The following is a 24826-nucleotide window of genomic DNA, read 5'->3' as shown; positions in this document are numbered from 1 at the left end:
TGTACCAATAAAAGAGTACCAGTAAGGCAAACTAAATCTTTTTTAAAGGGGTCATGAATTGAGAAATCTTTCGATATATAAGAGTTCATCGTACTGTAAGAATATCCTGTAAGTTTCAGAACTGAAATCTTCCTTGTTAGTGCAATAAAAGCTTTTATTGACTCCAGACCCAGAGAACGACTGATCCTGGAATGTGTCTATAGATGGTGAAACTCCGCCTCCACAGAAGAAATCAACGCCCACTTCATCATTGCATCGTTAGCCCCGCCCACTGGTGTGTTAGTGAGATGAGGAGGAGAGAAGAGCGATACAGGACTAAAATAACATTACCTTTCAAAGGATCCTAATGCAGGAATATGGTTATTTATTTCCAACAATGTGAATGTCTCAGTTGAGCTTTATTTATTTGTATTCGGTTCATTTCACTGTGGATTCTTTGGTAAATCAATCGCAAACAGACTTTTACGATATGGACTCGACAGTAATGCAACAACATGTCAGTAACTGTGTTCATTCTAATGCCTGATCTGATATTAATGATTCATGTACAGTCAGATGATCTTTGTCTGTGTGTCAGTAAATCAAACCAGTGACTAAACGCTCAACTTCACCTTGTTTCTCTCAGTAGGATGAAAATAATCTGTTATTTAAACAGTGATTAAATTATATATAGAAAGCGATCAAAGAACGCTCCCTTTACAATCACTGGAGCTGTCAATCAAACAGCGTGAGTTTATCAGTGACTGAGTTCTGGACTCGTACCAAAACTCCCGTTTTATTCAACGAATCTCTTATTTACATCGTGTTTGCACTGTTAGTTATGATGAAAGCATTCGTTAGTGTGCAGAAATTGAGTTTCAATGACGAGATCACTGCTTTCATGAGCTCAACAACATGTCTGTGATCGACTACAATGTTCATCACTGCAACCTTTCATGCCACGATCTAAATATAATGCCATAGATCTACATGTGATGTTATAATCAACACTTTTCACGATTAGTTAACCTTGAGATCTGTAATAGTAAAAACATGCTAAAAGTTTTTTAGAGAGTAATAATTAGTTATTTCAAATTCAATGATGTCAGCCAATCACAGCAGTGGGCGTTTACACTGAAGTCTCACAGAGACACGCCCCTTAAAACAGAGCGTTCAAATCAGAGGCTAAAATCAGGGTAGGAAAAATGCCTTTTATTCCTAAATTATGAGAGTTTTGATGTAAAAATCTCACCATGTTTTATGTTTTACAGCAGCAACTATGCAGGACATGCTAAACCATAACTGATAGTGGGTCAAGTCAAGAGCATTGCATTATGGGATAGCAATAGTATTCCACACACTGTGCTCCATGCAAACACAATATTGATATCCCATGCACAAGAAGTATTGTACTGTTCTATTGTGAACAGACTCTTATTATGAAAAACGGAAATACTATTATGACTTTAAAAAAGCAAAAAATGCTTTTTTTATTACTTAAAAATAATACAATTATTAATACAATTATTGTTCTTTTGTAGAATATTACAGAAGTAAAATACCAAAATTATTATATATTGAATTATAGATTTTTATATTCACCAAAAAATGGGTACTTTTATTAGCCTAATTGATTTTGAATGTAGTTATTTATTTTGAGTACTATACATCAGGGGTTTTGAATCTTCTAGATGCCACGGACCCCCAGATATGATCGTTTTCATGTAAGGGACCCCCATCCTAAAATTTAAAAGGCAGTTATATATTTTTAATTGTAAAGACCTAATTAATAGTGTGAAAAAATTAACATTATAAATGTATCAATCATGTCACTTTTCTTTCCCCGTACTCTCTGTAGTACTGTACTGTAATATGTGTTATTCCAATAAAAAAAAATATATATATACTTTAACTTTTTTATTTATTTAATCAAATGTTTTTATTTATTTATTTCAATCAAAACTTATTTAGTTTTATTTTATTTTATTTTTGAAAGTTTTTTTGTTGTTGTTTTTTTACAGTAACATTTTTCATGGACTCAGCACATCCTAGATTAATAGTTGAAAGTGTTATAGTGGATCCCAGCTCGCATACTCAGACTGTGTACTACGTACGTACTATGTGCCGGTAACGCACGTCCTCTGGAGTGTGCAGTAGGCAAAAGTTTAGTAGGATGGGCTTTTGTGGTGAAGGATTGAGGCGGCTGTGATTGGTCTTTCATGCCGTCTGAGCACAGGGTCTGTAACACTGCCCTACTTCCCACTGGACCGCCGCTGGATTCCTGCACACTGCTCTCCGGCGCACTGGCTGGTCATGGCGCTGCGGACTGTCCGAAACTTACCCTGCTTCTTAAGTGTGCTCGGCGTGTTTCTCCTCAGCAGTGGCCCAAACCGGGTGTTCTCGTGTCCGAGCCGCTGTTTATGTTTCCGTACCACTGTCAGATGTATGCATTTAAACCTGGAATCAGTGCCCGCTGTTCTTCCTCAGACCACAATCCTGTAAGTACACGGACTCTTCTTCTCTTTTCTCCGAGGGAAACAGAAACTACAGTTATATGTGCTTACATCTTAAAAGTTACAAATGACCGCAGTTGTCAGTAAAATATCATTGTTTGTGTTTTGCATTGAGCCCTGTGATGTTGCATACTGAGTACAGATGAGTTTGAGTGGCAGAGTTCTGATGTATGTTCCAGTCTTTGTCTGGCGGACACAGCGGTGCTGTCTCACAACTTTAACCCTGTCCCTACCCGGGCAGCATTGGGGCGTCATCTGGAGAGACACTCAAGTGCTGCTCGTACAGTATGTGACATTGGGCCTGTTTCAGTACACACACTTGGGGTTTTAGCCTCTGTAAAACATTTGCAGTTGCTTTTATCACTTAATTAGAAACATCAGACATTTATAAGTTTCTTTTAAAGTAGGCATGCCTGAAAATCAAAGTGTGTAAACAAAGCTCGGTAAAGAAATGACTTGCACTGCCATTTTTACAACACTGCAAGTGTGTCCTCTGGGGTAATAAGAAGTTCTGTACACTTAAACACCAGTGGACAAATGCAAATAACCCCAGTTGTGTTTATTGGGACAGGCTCATACAGATCCTAAAACGCTGTCTAGATAGGCAGCACACCAGGTTTTGAAACGCAGCCAGTCTGCACAGATGTGTGTGTAACACTGTGTTCTGCTCACACACTTCGGCACCGACACGGTTAACAAAACTTAGTGTTGACAGTGTTTGCAGAGAAGGGTCGAATCCTTTGCATGTGTGTTTGTCATTATGTGTGAACTGCTGAAGATCGGTTAAAGTGAGTCATGATCACTGTGTGTGTTTGTGTGTGTAGTTTTGATTTTAATTCATCAAAAACAACGAGTTCATTTACTTTGACTTGTTATATTAAAGCGGTCATGACATGGATTTTTTTTTAGTTATAATTATTATTTTAGTTAATAAAGAAACAAATATATATATGTAGAAAAAGATTATTTTCAACCCTCATATGTCTGAAATGACATATAATAAAGTTCACTTCAGAATTCAAATTTCCTGATAATTTACTCTCCTCCATGTCATCCAAGACATTCATGTCTTTCTTTCTTCAGTGGAAAAGAAATGAAGGTTTTTGAGGAAATCATTCCAGGATTTTTCTCCATATAGTGGACTTCACTGGGGTTCAACGGTTGAAGGTCCAAATGTCAGTTTCAGTGCAGCTTCAAAGAGCTCTACATGATCCCAGACGAGGAATAAGAGTCTTATCTAGAGAAACCATCGGCCATTTTCTAAAAAAAATAAACATTATACACTTTTTAACCACAAATGCTCGTCTTGCACTGCTCTGTGATGCTCCACGCATGACGTAATCATGTTGGAAAGGTCACGCATGACGTAGGCGGAAGTACCGATCCAGTGTTTACAAAGTGAACGTCAAAGACTGAATCAAACCCCCTTTACATAAAAAGGTAAAACAACGATGTTGGAGGATTTTGAGGCTGGAGGAGAAAATGAGATGGAGTTTTTCACCATACGTCACGCGTGATCTTTCCAACATGATCACGTCATACGTCATGCTACCACAGGGGCAGCCACTGTTATGATTGGCTAAGGTCATTGCATAGGAAACAGTATCAATGCCCACTCGCTGAGTGTTTTGAAAACATTATTCATATAAAATCATGAAGGCCAAGAATGGTAACCCATACTCAGAGTTTGTCCCCTGCATGTAACCCATCCAAATTAGTGCACACACATTAGGAGTAGTGAGGAGTGAACACACACACACACACACACACCCGGAGCAGTGGGCAGCCATTTTGTTGTTGCGCCGGGGAGCGATTGGGGGTTCGGTGTCTTGCTCAAGCGCACTTTTGTCATTTTCTGCCGGTATTGAGATTTGAACCCGCACCCTTCGGGTTTCCAGTCTTACTCTCTAACCATTAGGCCACGACTGCCTATGTATTGGCAAATGTATGTGCCCGGTGTGACATCACAAATCCCTCAATATCCAAACGAGTCATTTTTGGAGCTTGATTAAATAAAAGCTTTGTTTATAATGAGGAGGATGTTTTAAGCTCTGAAACTTGTAGGATGTTTTAAAAGGACCTCTTATATGTAAGGTAAATTTGACCTTTAATGAGAGTTATTCATGTTTTATAGATGTAAACACACATTGGTGTATTATTAATCTGAATATTTAGTGGAAATCAGTGTTGGATTCAGCTGTTTTGTAGGGTATTAAACTGCAAATAGGGGTATGAAAATAATGCAGCAGATTTGTATTAAATTATAAATCCAGAAGAAATGACAGCAAAGAATTTTTGAGAAAAAGTTTTATTTCCCTATTATTATTATTATTAAAAAAAAAAAGATTAAATTGTTAAAGTTTTTGAATTCAGTTGATTAGAAATGCTTTTTGATTATTACAATGTAATTAAAGCATTAAAATGTATTCCAGAAAAATTAAAATTGAAAGCACAGAATTTCTGAAAAAATAACACAGAATTGTATTATAAAGAAATAAACCAATTTTAATAGGGCCCTAAAATGTCAGATTTGTTAAACTGTTAATAAACAAAGTTTACGATTTCAATTAATTATACGTACATTTTAATAACTAAAAAAACTGAATTTGTTAAATATATAAAAATAAAGTGACTTTCATGGGGGCCTAACTGCTCTTCTCCGTATATCACCTCTCATGGTTTGAAGTGTTTCTGTGAGGCTTTGAAGTAATGCATGAGTAACAGCTTTGTGTTTCCTGACCGACTGATGGATGCATGAATGAATGGCTTCTTCAGCAGCTTCATTACTGACGTCTTTTATGTGGGTCACTGTGTTAAAAGTGTAACGTCTGTGTCTCGATCTCAACAGGAGCGGTGTTGATTAACTCATGACTCACGCTGCTGGAGATCTTCACACTGTCACTCTGTGCTTGAACCAAACTGTCTTTTCAAAACTCAGAGCTGGTGTCTTATAGATAGTCAGACCGAATTTGCAATGCATTCCTCTGCTGGTTTTAATAGTCCCATGTGACAGTTGTATGCATTTGTTTCCAGACCCACAATGCATCTGTGCAACTGCAAACAGACAGAGGACTGCATTCAGATTTGTGGCTGATTGCAAACGAGTGACATAAACTCGACAGGGGTGCGGAGTGCTCTCCATTAGCGTAACGCCACATCTGTCTGCAAGACGCCCATGGAGAAACTAGACTGAACATAATAAGCCTCTTGACTTCAACACTGCGCCAGCCGTCGCTGAAAACCCGAACCCACGGTGCGTTATAATGCTGCTGAGGTCTGCCATTGTGTCTGAGCAATAAGGAAGTGTGACGTAAAGAGCATGTATGGCTCATTGGAAAAGCTTTAGGCACTTTTTGGATGTAAAGAGGACCAATTAAGCCTTTTCACAGAGTCTTGATGTTGTTTTTGTGCTCTACTAGATTGAATGTTGATTATTTTCCTCATATTCTCCATTGTTGCAGCTCCTCTCTTCCCAGTCTGTCAGTAACGCTCTGTTTACTTCCTGTCTCTATGAAGCCCCTCCTTCTGAAAAGCACAATGTGCTCTGATTGGTCGGCTGGAGCAGTGTGTCGTGATTGGTGTTTGGGAAATGTCCCGCCCCTTACCATAACCACCAGTTTCAACACACTACTAACTAACTCAACCAGGCCCCGCCCCTTTATTCTGTGCATGAATTATTTAAATGAGGAACATTGTGAAGAAACTCAAGATGGAGTTCAGAAACACTGACACTGATGTAGAGAAGAACTCTTCATGCTCAAACAGCAACATTACACACTAAACAAAGATGAAGATGGAGAAAATCATAATACTTTTTAATGATATAATGATGTTTCCACTCCTATTCACTGTTGAAATAAAACATTTAAATGGTAGCTTTAATAACTTGTTTTCATTATGGTTTTATTCAAACATTAAATATTGGAGAACAGGTTAAGTAATTATTGAATAAAGTGTATATATTTAGCTAAATGTTCCTCTCTAGATTTATTTTCTCTAGGTGACTAATGAGTTTATGGTCACTGAATGGTAAATGTTATGTTACTTGACATATTGTTCTATAGCTATTTTATTGACGTCTTTCCACAGTTGAAACGATTACATGAGGCTTGATTCATTTCAGTAAGTTATACTTTATCTTTTAACATTCCTTCTGATGTTCATTCATGTTGCGCCACATTAAAGAGTGTCAGAACGCTCTGTTTGAATTATATAATTATCAGAATTTGAAACTGTCAAAAGTAACAAGGCACAAAGCTTGCGATTATTGGATGCCAGATGCACTACACATAATATTTCGTAAAGTTTTGTTCATGCATCAACTGAAAACCACATAGACTATAAAAGATCTCACTTTATCCACATGAATATCAATTAAAGAGGACCTATAATGCCCCTTTCACAAGATGTAATATCAGTCTCTGGTGTCTCCAGAATGTGTCTGTGAAGTTTCAGCTCAAAATCCCCCACAGATCATTTATTATAGCTTGTCAAATTTGCCCCTATTTTGAGCAAAAACACGCCGTTTTTGTGTGTGTCCCTTTAAATGCAAATGAGCTGCTGCTCCCGCCCCCTTTCCAGAAGAGGGCGGAGCTTTAGCAGCTCAACAACAACAAAGCTGGAGAATCTCACGCAGCCAAAATGAGGATTGTCAGTAACGGTGTTCAGCCTTACATTGTTCAAACCGGAGTCGACACTGATGGAGAGACTCAGGAAGAAGTTACAACTTTTAGACGTTTCTGAATGGTTAGTGGATAAATTGATGTAGTTGCTGTGGAGTTGATTCAACTCATCCACTAGCATGTGCCGTCATGTTCATCTTTTGTGTTGAATTGACCCTCGTTTGTGAAGCAGTCCGGCGTAAAATGACGGCATGACAACAACACTCTACTACAACAACTCTTCCTCTTCTCTAAAGCAGCCCAACATGGCCCCGCCCCCTTTGTTGTGTGTTCTCGGGGGCGGGGTTTATGTAAATTTTGAAATCTGATTCAATGATACACAGTTCAGCTTCTGAGAATGAGGAGCAATGTGACTGTTTAGTCTCAGTTTCCTGATGTTGATTTACAAAACAGCAATAAAGTAATTCAGTAATTTCATTGTCACAGCTTGATAGTTGAAATGGTTGTTGGCGCGTGCGTCTGCATTACAATTGCTGTCAGTCTTTGGCTTTCCAGTAAAGAGCCTCTCCCCCTTACCATATATTATGTAATACAGACAAATGGGGCGGAAGTATTGGCATTAGGATCAGAATGAATACGATCACATGGGCAGTAAACCGGCAGCAATAGTAGCGTTTATTGTACGATGTTGTACAGCCTGTTGTGCTGCCAGTAATGGATGTTTCTTGTAAGATGAAACATTATTTTATAATGACTTAGAAGGCACGCTTTTGTTTCACATGAGTTCACTATGACAGAATGTTCAGTATGTGTTTTTCCAGTGTCTAAATGAGCTTAACAACATCCTGCTCCAGTCTGGCACAGCTCAACACTGAATCTAAAGAACATCACTGACTACTGCTGGATCACTTACTTTCCACCTGCAAAAGAAGGATCCTGTCAAGCTTTACCTCTTTACCATATGTGACAGTACTGCTCTAGTATTTTTAGATGATCAGATGATGAATAATGAACTTCCTAGTTAACTTTTACTGCTGAAGTTTAGGAAGAAGATCTGCTGAACAAGAGATTGCTATAGATAAGCAGCTTTATTTTGTCACAGTATTTGAGATTCATAAATTGAGGAGCAGAATGCAGTTACCCTGCAGGAACTTTCCATATCTCTCAATTTATTGGTTTCTCCATAGTGTTTCTCCTGTTATATGGATTATGATTTTGGATTGTCCCAATAAAGCTGCATTTGGATCTTCAACCCAAGTCTCGAGCAGTCCGTAACTGTCTTACTTTAACTGTTACAGGGTCCTCTTGGAAAAAGTCTTACATATCTTAAATGATATAATAAAAATCTTAACGATTATTTTAAGAGGTCTTATATTTGGTGAAGGAAAAACAGAAATCATGATAAGAAATTATTAAAGGGGTCATGAACTGCATTGTTTTGTTGTTTTATAATGTTTCCTGTGGTGCACTCATACTGTTAGTATGCTTTTAAGATCAAATATCATCATAATTTAGAAATAAAAGACATTTTTCCTGCCCTGATTTTAGAACTCAGTGTAAACGCCCACTGCTGGGATTGGCTAACATCTTTACAATATGAAATAGCTAAGTATTGCTCTCTTGAAAAAATTTAGCATGTTTTTACTATTCTAAACTAGTTCTCAAGGTTAACTATTCTAAAAAAAAATGTGTTGATAGCATTACACTTAAATCTATAAAGGCATTATATTTAGATCTATGGCATTATATTTAGATCGTGGCATGAAAGGTTGCAGTGATGAACATTGTAGTCGATCACAGACATGTTGTTGAGCTCATGAAAGCAGTGATCTCGTCATTGAAACTCAATTTCTGCACACTAACGAATGCTTTCATCATAACTAATAGTGCAAATGTGATGTAAATAAGAGATTTGTTGAATAAAACATGAGTTTTGGCTCGAGTCCAGAACTCAGTCACTGATAAACTCACGCTGTTTGATTGACAGCTCCAGTGATTGTAAAGGGAGCGTTCTTTGATCTCTTTCTATATATAATTTAATCACCATTTAAATAACAGATTATTTTCATCCTACTGAGAGAAACAAGGTGAAGTTGAGCGTTTAGTCACTGGTTTGATTTACTGACACACAGACAAAGATCATCTGACTGCACATGAATCATTAATATCAGATCAGGCATTAGAATGAACACAGTTACTGACATGTTGTTGCATTACTGTCGAGTCCATATCGTAAAAGTCTGTTTGCGCCGAAATGCGATTGATTTACCAACGAATCCACAGTGAAATGAACCGAATACAAATAAATAAAGCTCAGCTGAGACATTCACACTGTTGAAAATAAATAACCATATTCCTGCATTAGGATCCTTTGAAAGGTAATGTTATTTTAGTCCTGTATCGCTCTTCTCTCCTCCTCATCTCACTAACACACCAGTGGGCGGGGCTAACGCTGCAATGATGAAGTGGGCGTTGATTTCTCAATTCATGACCCCTTTAAGAGCCGAGAGAGCTTTCGTCTGTATGGGCCATTCGGTTCACACCTTTACAAACACAGAGCTGATTGCATCTGAGGCACAGTCACAATGTAAATGCATCTAACTAAAGATAATGAAAATACTCATAATCTTTCACCTGCATTAGGATCCTTTGAAAGGTAATGTTATTTTAGTCCTGTATCGCTCTTCTCTCCTCACTAACACACCAGTGGGCGGAGCTAATGATGTGATGATGAAGTAGGTGTTGATTTCTTCTGTGGAGGCGGAGTTTCACCATCTATAGACACATTCCAGGATCAGTCGTTCTCTGGGTCTGGAGTCAATAAAAGCTTTTATTGGACTAATAAGGAAGATTTCAGTTCTGAAACTTACAGGATATTCTTATAGTACGATGAACTCTTATATATCAAAAGCTCAAGGAAAAGTTGATTTCTCAATTCATGACCCCTTTAAACTTCAGAAGGCTATGACTGAATTAAACAAATGTGAGTGCTGCACATTCAAAGTCAAAACGTGGTTTTAAACATGGCTTCAAAGTAAAAAATAAATAAATAAATAAATAAAAATGTATTACAGACTCACTGTTTCATAGCAGTTCACAATCAAGAAATACAGTGAAATTATGTTGATTTATGACAATGTTTGCTTTATGGTGTTTATTTTGTTATTGTTGTAGATGGTTGCAAAAGTGCATATTTTATCTCCTTCGTCTTTTTTAATGAGCAGTTGGAAGAAGTAAAGTGTAAACATTTCAAAATAAGAGTCTCAGTGTATTTTAGGCTTGTTTGTGATTCAAAATATGGTATTATGTATAAATTTTTCAAAAAACTCTTAGTTTCTCTCTGAACTGGCTCGACACATTATTTAACATTTTCACTTTATAGATTTGACTAGTTTTGGCACTTATCTCTTTAAACACATTATTATTTCAGCAAAATCCAGTATCGATCGACCTCTAATTTGCATGTAATGATATATTAGGAGCAATTTCAATACACATGTATGTTCTCATTCTTGAATATTTTAAACCTGAAGCTACCCAGTTTAATACGTGCCTCAGCCTGGATAATCAAGTAAAAGTATTTTTTTAAATAGGTTCTGCATGAACATACCATTGTGCATGTCTTAAAAAGCTCTTAAAGATAGCCTGTGTTAAACATTTCAAGAATGCAACAAGAATGTGCTCATGAAATGGCTCACCTGGATTCAAAGATTGTGCTGTTGTATATTTTCATAATAATATACGCCTTGAATCAGGTAACCATTAACCAAAGATAAGCTGTTCTGTTGGACAGGGTATGAAATGGAAGAAAAATGCTATTTTGAGGCATGTATATTCACATATACCTGTGGAAGCATCGAAAGCAAAATAGACAACTGTTGAGGTCTTTTAAGACAGCATGTATGTATTATTACAATCACAAATCTTGCTTTAGTTAACAAAAGTGTCACCGGAATCCAAAATGTACTCAATATAATCTCCTAAAAATATATCTGATATTTTGCATGGCTTGTGAACAGGTAAAAGTTGAGTTCACGTAAACTCAACATCTTCAGATAGCTTGCTAAAGTTTTGATGCAATATCCTTATTTTTACCAAGTTTATTCTACATTATATCTGCTTGGCTGCATATTTAAAAGAAGATTAACAATTTGAAGAATGTCATAATAAAATAATAGTAGCAGACACATAATTTATCAGCAAAATGACCAGCCCTTGTCCTTCCTCTTGCAGAGACGTTGGCCGTCAGTTGGTTTTCTCAGAGAGGATCTGTCGAGTCCCAGAGAGTTAGTAAGGAAGAGGGAAGCGGCGTTGTGTGGAATTTGCTGCAGTCAGGCATTCAGTCTCAGTGGCATTGTGGAATGCAAAGCCTGTAAAATCCCTAAAGCTTTGCTAATTTGCACAGAGGAGATATGGACCCAGATAGTTAATAAGAGAACCCTCCTGGCGCTCTCTTCCTGTGCCAGTGCTGCGGGAGAGTTTGCCACACTGCTCCAGCATTGAAAGGCTGAGACTGAGGCCTAATGTGGAGACCGAGTGAGAGCGAGCACGTTATAATGCAGGGCGAGAGGACGTAAATTAAGATCTCAGGATCTCTCTCGTTTGGCTTAAGAGATCCATTCGGTGATCCAGTGATTCCCTAGATGATTCTTGGCAGTCCATCTGAAGCTTTTGTTTGAAAGCTCTTATTCGATTTACTGCACTCGATGTTTTGTACATGACAAACACATGTACACTGTGTCTGGCCATCTGTTTGAGTGGCGTTTGTTAAGTCCGTATATCAGCTTCTTTTAACCCTATACAGCCTGTATCATGTTTGATACTCACATTTTATAGACATGATCAAATCTTTCTTACACAATCTCCTCCAGTCCTTCTTAGTGTAATTGTACAAACGTCCTCCTTCAGCTCGTGCTTCACGTGTCTTTCTGCTGTGAAATATTTACAGATATTCATAAAGTAAACATAAGAACAACTTTTATTTTTATAGTAATATTTCAAGAAGAACAAGATGTATGATCATCTTTTGAGGAAGGTTTATTTGCTCATCTCTCAATCATCATTGCATTGCATCATATGTTTTAAACTACAGAGGTTTAATCAGAAAACTATAAGCATTTAAATATCATCTTATTAGACATATTATTGGCAGATATAGAGTGATGACTGATAATGTATTTTATGTAATTATCTGCTATACTGTTATAAAGATCTAATTGATTTACATTATAAGTGATAATATCATCTTCATTTTTGGCCATATAAATTTCTATGGCTGCCCCCTAATAGTCGACTAATTTTATTAGTTGCTTAGTCGCAAGGGGGCGCCACAGGAAGTGGTGAAGTCACGCAGTCTGTGACGGACAGATCGCTAACAGCTGATCGATGTGGTAATTTTATTAATGCCTATCATTCATCGACCTCAAATATGGCTTATCATATGAAACATGTAAGTAGTAGCAGCTTTACATGGCCGCTCGCTCTAATGTTAGAGAAATGTGAGCTCTTCAAGTGTTTGTGCGGAGTGTGAAAAAGCGCTTACTGCATGACAGCTAACATGGAGGCGCCGGCGCGATCACTTGCACTTAAAATACTCTGTCAGTTTTGGTCATACAGATTATAGTAATACAACTTTTGAATCTGTGAAGAGTCTACTTTTACTTGCGTGCACTCACGAGGGCAGCCCTATGAATATCAATAAATCACTATCAATATATCTGCACTAAATTGCATATTTTTGCTCAGTTTGTGACTCTGAATAAAATTGAGCTCGAGTTTGAGCTCCATATTCTCACCATGTCAGACTATACGAGCCATAAATGTATCGAATATGAAAACACATATGCAAACTTTTTTTTAAAAGATTTTATCCAAAGGTTCAATAAAATGTTTAATTTCTGACTGTTATTCAATATGTCAGGCAGGATCAGTGTTGATGATGAGCTTCTGCTCTTGCTGTCTGTGTGTCAGATTGTGTTGTCGCGTCGCTCTTGCTCTTTATCGTACATAGTGTGGAGTTTCCTCTGCGATCTCATTAGGTTGGACGTGAGCCTACAAGGACCAAGACCACATCCTGTTTTCTGTTGACATGCATTCTCCTGCTATCAGCTCACTATTCTTCCAGACAGTGTCAGCTCAGAGACACAGCAACTACTCGCCGATACCACAATATCAGATTTTTTTCTTTTGTAAGCAAAATACTCAAAGAAAACTTGTAGAATTGTTTATTCCTCTTTTTCTCCATAATGATAATCATATATTCACACTGCTTTTTCATATTGCCGCATGCAAAGTGTTTGCATGGACAAGTACTACTAAAACTACAGTATAGTGTTGTTGTAAAATAAATATGTGCAAATCGAAATTTTTGCAAAGCTTAAACAAAGAAAGAAGAAAACAATCAAATGGGGGGAAAATAAAAACAATGAAAAATTGAGTTGTTTATAAATCTGTTGTCAACAAAAGAAGCTTTAAGGTCTTCCTCTGGGTTTACACCAAAACAAAAACTCTATGGTTTAACAGTTGAAAGCAAATATATATATATATATTTTTGCTTTCAACTGTTAAACCGTAGAGTTTATAATTGATAATAATAATTATAATAATAATTAATCTTGATATATTAGTATACCATACAATACCTATACCATAACTGTTAGTATTGTAATTTTACTGTTATTCTGTCAAATAAAATAAAATAAAAGAATATTTTATTTAGTTAAATATTATTAGTATTAAATATAATTTTTGTAGAACAGTAGTATTACAATTTTAAGATAATAGGGTATTATAATTTGATATTTAATATTCAAAAATCATCTCCGGATGAGTTTGCGTCTGTGTTTAATGCTTGTGCTCGTCGGAGGACTGCAGATCTGAGCAGGCTGTAGGCTTTGTTATGGGTCTGTTGCATTATGAACCATATCATCCATCTTGGCCTCTTTCTGAACACATATCGCATGTGTTGTGTACTTTTGATTGTGAAAGTCACTGCTGCCAAACAGCACTGTTAATCAGTCCAAGCTGTGTTAGATGAGTTAAGCACTCAAACATGTGGCCAAGATAGCTGAACTCAGGCCCATGAGACAATGAGTCACAAGCGTTTTGATACAGTTACAATCTATGAACAATCTGTTTGGTCTTTTTGTTCTCCAGCTGACAATGAACATTACTCATTATGTAATAATTAGCAAGGTTTGACTTTAGTACAGTTGTACCATCAACAGCATTGTTGGATTTAAGAGAATGCCGAGCGCTTTCCTCCTGAGTTTTGGTTGTGTTTTTACATTGTTTTATTAAACGGCCTTGTGAACTAAACTTAGATGTTCCCGGCTGAGAGGAAGTCTGACCTGCTTTGCTTTGTCTGTTGAATAACTCTGTGTTCCCCAGTTCACTCTCTGATAAGCCAGTAGGCAGCTTTGATAACATCGTGTGTTTTGTCTATGAAAAAGACTGTTACAGTGCCTTCAGATGTGCTGACAATAATTGCTGTTGCATGTGGACGATATTTTTGGATATAATGTAAACAGATAAGAACAAATAATATAAGCATGCTTTTTCCCACCTAATGCAACTCTACACATAAACCATTATGTTAACATGGTTTTTAACAGATTTTTTCTTAACAAAACCTGCATACTGCTTGTGTGGATGCAGTCAGTTTTGACCGCAAAAGATGAGGTATGTTTGATTGGGTGTTATGTATTAATGGCATTTTGCCTGCTTGAAATACATGCTCGGTTTTAATGTTAATTTAAGGAAGCATAGAATGATATGAATGACAAAACTCATTTTGTTCGCGTACTCCCTCTTGTCACCTCACATACTCCTGTTTGGGAACAACTATTCTAGTGGACTCTTAAGTTGTGTCCTAAATTACAAACCATACACTATGCACTTTTACTATGCACCACCTAGTGTATGAATTTCATAAGGTTATTTATTTTAGTCTAACAGCCCCTCTAGCTGTGACAGTTTGAGTGCATGAAGTGTTCAACAATCCACACTTTGTTTTGTTTTTTCTGTTAATTAAGTGCATGAATGGAAGTTTCAGTGTGAACACACTACTCACATTATTTGTACTACAAATTGGCACAGAACAGTGCATAAGTATGTGAATTAGGATGCACATTTGGTTTGAAGTTTTCCTGCCACACTTGTTTTGTGTATTATTATATTGTATCTAAGTTCCCATTTCCTGTGTTTCATCTTGTGTTCGAGTTTGTTTCCTTAGTTTCCAATTATGTGTACACAGTTGCTCATTATCCCATGTATAGCCTATTGTGTAGTGCTTTGTCTGGTCTTGTTTCATATTTTGGATTATGTTTACATAAACTGCAGTAATATGGTGGTGAACAAGTGTTTCATAAAATAGCTGTTACTATATTGTGTATATTTGAATAATTGGAACACTGTATTGACCAATCAGAAGCCTTGAGGAGAATTCCAAAATGATCTTATAATAATTGATTTAATACCAACTTTATTATATGGCTATTCACAGAAAACATTTCCACACTGTGTATTGCATGGGTGTAACTGTGTCACTAATAAAGTTGAAAAAGTCAAAATCTAGTCTGACAACTAGTCAGTGTAAAGTGATCTCAATGTAATTAGGCTGGTTTAGGGCCATTTCTGCCATACACTAATGTGTACTTTTAATGCTTTTTATGCTATATGCTATTTTTTATGTTATAATTTGAAACATGTTGATGAAGGTGCTTTAAAGGCACATCTCAGAGAGAGAATTTGTCTCATTTAAAGCTACAAAATTAAGAACAAAATCTCAAGCTCACTAAGAAACATCTCAGGTTACAACTGTTACTATGGTTCCCTGAGAAGGGGAACGAGACACTGGTTGGACGCTATGGGGACGCCATCAGTGTATCCAACATCTAAAGTACATGTGAAAACACTCGGAAGTATAAGAGGGCACCTGTAGTACACGTCATTAACTTCTTTGTCTGAAGGAGACGTGCAGGCAGACCCAATGGCATGGCAATGAGATGCAGTGTCTTATTCCCCTTCTCAGGGAACCATGGTTACAGTTGTAACCTGAGACTTTCCCTTTCGAATTGGAACTCTACATTGCATCTTGGATGGATGCTATGGGAAAAAATACCCATTTCGCCATGCTGCAGGGATGCCTGCCTCGCTAGTTGAAAATATGCACACACTGGGCATAGCATACATTGACTCAACAAATTACTTAGCCGGAGTCAGAGTGTCCATCCAGGGCACGCACGTACACAGACCATCTAGTCGTAGCGTTTCCTAAGCCGTTATCTTCCACAAAAATTAGAAGATCCCAGCCTCAGTTGAACCTCCCTACCTCCCCAGCTGGCTAAATGCCTCTCCGTGACTGATGACGTGTACTACGGGTGCCCTCTTATACTTTCAGGCTAATGACGTCACACACTCCCGCCAACCAGTCAGATTGGAGTGTTTTCACACGTGCTTCAGACACCGGATATGCTGATGGCGGCCGCATAGCATCCAAACAAGATGCAGTGTAGAGTTCCTGTTCGAAAAGGGAACTAGTTGGTTGTTGGATGACTAGTAAACCACACTGACCCGTGTCTTTGTAAGCAATGGTGTTAAATTGTTGAGTATGTAGTGCAGTGCACTAGATGAGCTCAGTCTGTGTTTCCTGAGGCAGGATGGAGGTCTGCTGGAATCTGAGCCGCCGTGTCTGAGCACGTCCCTGTGAGGGGGCATCCCTCAACTTAAGGGCTGTCAGGCAAGGGCATTTGTCTTCTGGCATTTCAGAAGAACAGACGATTCAGAGTGAGGGAACAGTTCGGAGTTGCAGGACTCCCAGGAAAATGCAAGCAAAAAATCCTTGGCTTAGTGTCCTGATGGCAGAAGAACATTCTCTTTCACTCACTTCATTTGGCAAAAGTGAGAAAGCAACAAAGATTTTTATCTGTAATTTAGTGGTTTATACTTTCCTTTGACAGTTAATCAGGGATGTTTCCTGTTCATGTGTGATAGAGGGCCAATTTACGATGTGTACATTGGAGGGAAAGTGTCTTGCTTAATCTGGGCCAAATATGTGACCAGAATCAACCTATGGATTGATTATATTATGCAGAGTTTGATTATATTTGTCTCTGCATATTAAAGGGTCATTAAACCCTGTTTCAGCAGCAGTCAGTTCTTAGCACAGTTTTGAAAAATATACGTACAAAAGTGGGTGCGGCGAGCTGTGGAGAGGGAAGAGGAGAGACCGACAACAACAGCGTCTGTTTTAGTTCACGTTCTCTGTTAAGATCTCAGAAAATTTAGTTTAGGTTTTCATGACCTTTTAAGCTAATATGCAGAGTAAGAACAATAAATTGGCAAAAAAACAAATACAATTCTTTAGAGAAAGAGGCATTTAGCCCATCTGGTTAATGTATTTTTAACCAGAAAGATTTATAATAGTGTTCATTGGCGGGGGAAAATTTTATGGTCATTTGAATATATATATTCAATAAAAAAAATACAAAATGTTATTTAATATAAAACTTTTAATAGCAAATTTGCTATTAAATAAGCTGTATAATACGTTTATACATTTGGTTTACTTTTGCCTAAATTTTAGCCTAAGTTCCAGCTTATAAATAATTGTTCATCTTTTGATTATTAGCATTGCCTGTGATGTTACTGTAGTCATGCGTGGGATTTTGGGTCAGTGTAGTGATTTTTAAACAGTAGTGGACAGGACAGCATGTTGGGTCATGTTTTAAGCCAGCATTTTTTAAAGTGTACAATCACATTTTACTAGTTTATTTGATTCCAAATCATCAACTAATTTAAACTGATGAATGCTTAATATGCTTTCTCCTGCACTAAACCTGTAAGGTAAGAATGAGTTTACCGGAAGTTATATTACTGTATGTATTAACCGTTGGGTTTTAGATCTCTAACATGCAAACCAGATGTTTTTACTTGTAGAATTTCTATGAGGGTTTTCACCTCTATGTATAATGTCTGGGGAAATCAAGTGAAAGTCAGTAGATCTCGGCTTGTAAATAAGATGTTTGATGTTTATCCAAGAGGCTTCGTCAGTTATCTGGTTGGTGAGGAATTCACAGCATTTAGATTTATGCAGACTGTGACCTTACAAGACCTCTAATAGTTGGAATAACACACCTGCAGATGTGAAAGGAGTGAAGTATTTCGGGTAGAAGTAGCTGTTCCAGCACGATGTAGGTGTCCTCCTTCACTCTTTCTCTGGATTGTGTTTCTCACCAGTGTTGGTATAGTTGCACAAGGATATAAAGCATTTTTTCCCCACAAGTTTTTAAATCTGAGCTAAATTCATATGTTGGTTTGACTCACTCAGAAAAGCTTTGGAGTTAACTTAATAAGAAACTCAAGACTGAAGGTTAATTCAGTGTTTACGTCACACAACAGAAGGTGGACATGGAAAACTGTGAAGATTTTATGTGAATTATCTTGTTGTGGAAAGCTTTTCTTCAGACTGTTTGTCTGCTTGTATTTTATTTCCAGGTAACTTACATATTAAAGGTCCCATTTTTCGTGGTTTTTTGAAGCTTTGATTGTGTTTATAGTGTGCAATATAACATGTGTTCATGTTTCGCGTGTAAAAAAACACAGTATTTTTCACATAATTTACTTATCTGTATACCGCTGTTTCCACTGTCATAAAAACGGGCTGATGACTTCCTTGTTCTATGAAGTCCCTCCTTCAGAAATACGTAACGAGTTCTGATTGTGCCAGCGGTTCCTGTGTTGTGATTCGACAGCTCTGAGCGCTCCTTACCCGGAAAGGTCACGCCTCTTACCATAACGTGGAGATGCACGCGCTCAGTGTTACTGTAAACATGTCTTTAATTTTACCCTATCAATTTGAGCCGGAATCAGACCCGGTGATTGGACTGCGGGATGAAAATAACAGCGTTTCGACGACATGGCGACAAACACACTCTACAAACGCAACTCTTGTGTATTCCTGTGGGCGGAGGTTAGTCAAAAAACTGTTTTAGTGACGTCATTAAAGAAGGAAGTAGAGGGATGTAGTCCAAACTGGCCGTTCGATGTAGGCGACTTCTGTTAAATAAAATATCTCGCTTGGCATTGAACTTTGAGCTTTAAAATTTTACAGATTTTATTTATACTCTAACAACAACATTACACACTAACTAAAGTTTGAAACATGGGATCACGAAGAACAGGACCTTTAATTTCTGCTGTCATTTACTTATCCACGTAAAGATAAAGAGGTTTGGAATGACCGAGGATAAGTAAATGACAATATATGATGTTACATTATGAAATAAAACTTAAAAACATTCACTTTTCAGTGAGAAAACTGCCTTAATACTCTGTGTGAGCAACCCAAAGCCAACTGTGGCCAGAAAAAAAAGATTAAGCAGGATGAGGATGAAATCTTGGGAGAAATGACATTCAGGATGGCTTAAACAGGGTGACTTTTGTACAAAAGTACAAAAGTACAAAAAAAAAAAAAAAAAATATATATATATATATATATATATATATATATATATATATATATATATATATATATATATATATATATATATATATATATAGAAAACTGTAATGGTCACTTGTTGATTAGTTATTAAATAAAGTATAGGCCTGATAGGTAGAGATTGTAAGTTTGGAGCCCAGCCTGAGATTACTGGAGCGATCCAAGCTGTGCTCAGGGAAATATCTTTCACTCGCTGGCTTATTATGATATGACTGATATTAGATACAGAGCTGCAGAAAAGATGTTATAAGTGGGGGATAATGGAGAATGTTGTGGTGGATCGGCTGGATCTGACCAGGACAGGAGCTTATGAGGTAAAGTCAAAGAAAATAGTGATATTGTTAGTCTTCGTCCCTAATTATGGTTCATAAACTCTGTTATATCTTGAGAATAATAGCCGGGATTCCAGCAGAGCTAACAGTACAGCTGAGCGCATGTCTATGAAAAGGTAGCAGTATGGCTGGCTAGACGGAGGAGTCTTAAGATGAGAGAGTGTGTTCTGAATCTATATAAAAATATATAATGTATATTAAAATGACAATTAATCTGTCGGATTTTATTCTCTGTACTATCAGAAGTCTTTGCAACCTTATTGGGGTGTTATTGGGGGTCTGCATTTTATAATTCAAATAAATTAAACACTGATAAAGTGGCTTTAAACTGACAAATTTCTGTCAAACACCCTGTTCAGTAACCGTAGAGCATGACACAAGTGAACAATCTACAGTAGATACATCTTGAAATGTTTAGTGTAATAATTAACACTAAGTATTTGCAAAAAGGACATTAAAAGTATCAAGGCTTTAAATGCCCTTAATGTGCTCATATAACTTGAAAACTGTGAAATTACATCCGGTGTCGAGGACATATAGAGCTTCAATCATAACAGTGTAAGCTAGTGCCATTGTCCCTTGTAATATCAGCTGAAAGACGCGTGTAGAAGCAACACATTAAAGGTCCTGGGACCGAGCCTTGTGGCACTCCATATTTCTTTCTGAGTTTTATTTAAGCGGTGTGCATAAAATACCGTGGAAACTGCAATAACATACACTTCTTTTTTGATCTAAGAATGTTTATTTTTTTGCTTCCAGAGATTTGAGATTCAACAAAATCAAGGATTTACAGCCAGGCTCCTTCAGGCGATTGAAGAATCTCAATACACTGTAAGTATCAATGTTTTCTAAAGACTTAAACTCAGTCTCTGTGATCACTGTTTTTGTTATTGGCATTAACTTGCTTTTTTTTTGGTTTCATGAAGCACAAACTAAACCGTTTGGTTGGTGCACATTTGTTTGACACAGGTAATATGCATTACCATCTGTTTTAATGTCTAATACATTTCTTTCCTTTTTCTTTAAGCCTTTTAAATAACAACCACATCAGAAGAATCCCAAGAGGAGCCTTTGAAGATTTGGAAAACCTAAAATATCTGTGAGCTTTTCTTTAATTCTGATTTGACTGCTTATGGAACCGTTTTAGTTATAGATTCTGTAAAAAGTATTGATAGAAAGTGTGGGACGAGTGATGCTTTCTGCATAATAGTGTGTCAGAGTTGAAGCAGTAAAGTTATATTGACTTTAAGTACAGTTTATTTGAGAGCATAGCTACTATATAACCACTGACTGAAGGCACACCATAACGTTTAAATGTACATTATTGTTGGTGTTATATGGTAAATCTTCTCTTTTTCCATTTCTGAGCCGTGCTCACCACATTTATGCATGATGCAGTCATTATCACTGCCATTGTGTGATATAGTAAAGAGCTGAGCTCATGGAATGAAGCTCTCACACTTATGGGGAACGTAATTGCCTGCGCTGTGAAATGATCTGTCTGACGGCCCTGACCCAAAAGTGAAGAGATCAGACGGAGATGGAATAATTGCTCTCTGTTTGGGCGTTGCACAGTTCCTGTCTTTGTTTGCCACAGGGCAATTCGAGAATCTCAAACTTTAGTTGTGGTGAGAGCAGCCTGTGTTTATATTTAAATAGTCACTTGTTTGAAATGTTTCCCACCTGATTTTGCCGAGATAACATCTAAATAATACAGCAGGAGTAAAGTATGTGTAGGTGAATCTCACCAGACCTCTCAGGAAAATGGCAGGCTCATATTTCACCCTCAGAAATAAATTATATTTTGCTTTTGAAAATGAACTTTGTTTTCAAAACCACCAAGATGAATCAGTTTGAATCAGCATTGACATCATTTTCCAGTTGTCTCATCCATCTCCACCCCTAAATCTTATTGCTGTAATGTGTATAAATAATGTATACATCAAGGTAGTATTTGTTGTACTGGCTTTAAATTCTGCTGATTTCACACAACAATTAAAGTAATGAGAATCACCATTAAGAACAGTGAAAATTACAATGGAAAAAATGCTTTAAAATGCAAAAAGACCTAATGGAGCTAAAATTGGCTTAATTTACTAAATGCAAATTACAAATTTTTGTTTTTCTTTTGATTTGGGGTGAAATATAACCTGGATATGTTGTGGGATTCACTCATGTACATTTGAGAAACTTGCATATTTTTTTTATTATAGCTATAAAAATTCTGCCAAAACAAGCAAAGAAGTAGCAATCTCTCAGTGTTTACATAACTAAAATCCCTTTTTAACAATTATGATACAAAAATATTTGTGTAACTCAATAGCAATGTGCCACTGGACTGTGTGAAATCCAAATAAAAGAAAAGAAGAAAAATTGGAGCACAGTGTATTATTCTGGTGCTGTGGTTTGAAAGCCACAGCTCGTGTCACTCCAGATAAACATACTGAGTATTAATCCATTCATTAACTCCTCCTGGCCGGTGCAATCAGCACACAGTTCACACAGCCATGATGTCCAGCTGTGGAGTCGCTTCTGGTTACTCAAGCTCCGTCCAGTGGTCAGGCCGGTCCTCCAGCCAAAGTGAATGTAACATTTTAACACTGTAATGCTGGTACTGTATATATTGAACAGGGTTTTATATAAGAACTCTTCAAAATATCCCTGTTTAATTCAGGGTTAAAATTAAAGTCAAAAATATATAGACATATTAAATATAAAATATAAAGATATATTAAAAAAAACTAATATAAACTGCAGACAAACAACTAAATTACTAAATCTTTAACTAAAATTAAAATATAAAAAAATAAAAAACTTACTTAAAATATTAATTAAAAACTATAATAGTATCTCAATGATACTAGATTTAATTACCCAAACCTTCTCCCTGTGATCATCTGGATTTGTTAATATGCTGCTAATTAAACCCAAATGTATTTTTTTCTTAATTACATATACAATCATTGAAACCTAGCCGTTAACAGAAAGTGTTCGGATTTTGAAACATTTAAAACAAAGAGTTTTGATATTAAAAAAAGGGAGGAATATTCACATATTAATGTACATTTTTCAGTTTAACTTTTTTTTTACTCAAATTATATAATAAATTTGTATACAATATAATGATAATATAATTTGTAAAGAACATTTGTAGAAAAGCAGAAGCATTTATCTGTTTTTCCAACCTTTTTTGATCAATTTAAAAGCATTGGCATATCAACTATAGCATGAAAATGTCTTTCTATTTATTAAAGAAATATGTAATGTTCTATAATAGTAAGTCAAATATGCATTAATGTTAATAAGAAATATTTGATAGCAAAAATAACGTAAATTTTCCACGTTGTCTTATTTGTATTTTGTTTTTATCTTACTTTGTTGCTCTCTTCTATAATGTTGGCCTGTTGAATGTTAAATGGATCAATGCATGGAAATGATTTGATGATGTAGCAATAAACTAGCTAGTGTACCTTAATGCATGCGTTTTTAAACTATCTACTGTCATTAAAATATATTTCAAGTTCAAATAAGTGAACAAGTGACAAAATATCAGTGCCTTAATCGGCCAATAGTTGTTTGTTAAAATCGGTATCGTACTGGCCAAAAAAATACTACTACTGATCCCATTATGGCAATAATATTCAACTTGCATATCTGCAGATTCTTAAAAACAACTTAAACAGCTCTCATAACTTACGTTTGACCAAGTTTTGCACTGTTTAGTACTTAAAAAAGGCTCTTTAGTGTTGCTTATATATGCAAATCTTGCATCCTGTATGGGAAGGCAGCACATATCTGTAACGTATACTTCCTGTGGGGTGGTGTCATCGTCCTGAAGGTCAAAGGGTCATGTGGTTTATGTGACTGAGCCCTCGTTCTCAACAGACCACTGTCCCTAGACAGGAAAACCACAAACATGAATTCCTGTTTCCCACAGGCCACCCCTCCTGTGTTATCAATATGCAGTCAATATGCAACAGTCTTCTGTTAGTTTTCTCTTCTATTATTCCTGCATTTATTTTGACCTTTCTTCTTTATTTCAGTGTGCATGTGTGTTTATTTTTGACATTCAACCCTAACCCTAGTGATTTCCCTGAATATTTCTTTCAGCTATCTGTACAAGAATGAAATTCAAGCAATAGACCGAGAAGCTTTTAAGGGGCTCGTCTCTCTAGAACAACTGTAAGTGACCTTCTGTCCTGTCTAGTTTCCATGTTAATTCTTGATACTAACCGAAAGGTTTGGTAAGGATCTGAAAGTAAAGGGTTAAAGGAATAGTTCACCCAAAATGGAAAATGTTGTCTCTCGCACTCAAATTGTATCACTTCAGAAGACTTGGAACAAAATGTTGTATGGACACTGTAATGATATTTTTATAGTCCCCATTTATAGTAATTGCCCTGAAAATAACAACCAACACAGTCACAATTTCTCTTTTTGCATTCCACGAAGGAAAGAAAGTCTTACGGTGAGTAAATGGTTGCAGAAGTTATATTTGGCTGAACTATTATTTTAAAGGTATGGTGGAATTTTTGGTCCATGTTTTACAAATGAAAGAAATTTGATCAAGCACAATGCCAAACTGAGGAGAGTAAATCCTACTTTGAAGCTATAGTTCATATTTTAACTTCCCACAGCATATTAGCCTTGTTGTAAGAGCTATTTATTATGTTGGAAATTTGTTATCACCTTGTTCATGCTGTTCAAGTCAATGTATTTGCTTTCCTAATACACGTCCCTGGTACACGATTCAGCGGTGCACATCATTTTAAAGGAGTCATATGATGCTCTTTAATGTTTTCCTTTTCGTCCAGAGTGTAATTGATCTGTTTGTGCAAGATCTGCAAAGCTACAAAGCTCATAGTGTCCCACAAAGGG

The 24826-nt window shown here is 36.6% G+C and overlaps 1 protein-coding gene across 1 annotated transcript in view; it reads left to right on the top strand.

The window, feature by feature from the left end:
- The first annotated feature begins 2109 nt into the window (after window positions 1-2109).
- The window catches only part of LOC125268262 (peroxidasin), a 77424-nt gene continuing 54707 nt past the window's right edge, over window positions 2110-24826 (top strand). Inside the window, 4 exon segments of the mRNA XM_048190324.1 lie at window positions 2110-2477; window positions 20708-20779; window positions 20976-21047; window positions 24059-24130. Coding sequence (XP_048046281.1) covers window positions 2293-2477; window positions 20708-20779; window positions 20976-21047; window positions 24059-24130 — 401 coding nt within the window. The 5' untranslated portion in view covers window positions 2110-2292.

This window comes from Megalobrama amblycephala, linkage group LG5 (genome assembly GCF_018812025.1).
Source record: "Megalobrama amblycephala isolate DHTTF-2021 linkage group LG5, ASM1881202v1, whole genome shotgun sequence".
Lineage (NCBI taxonomy): Eukaryota > Metazoa > Chordata > Actinopteri > Cypriniformes > Xenocyprididae > Megalobrama > Megalobrama amblycephala.
The sequence above is the reverse complement of the archived record's forward strand: the minus strand, read 5'-3'. Positions and strand labels throughout refer to the sequence as shown.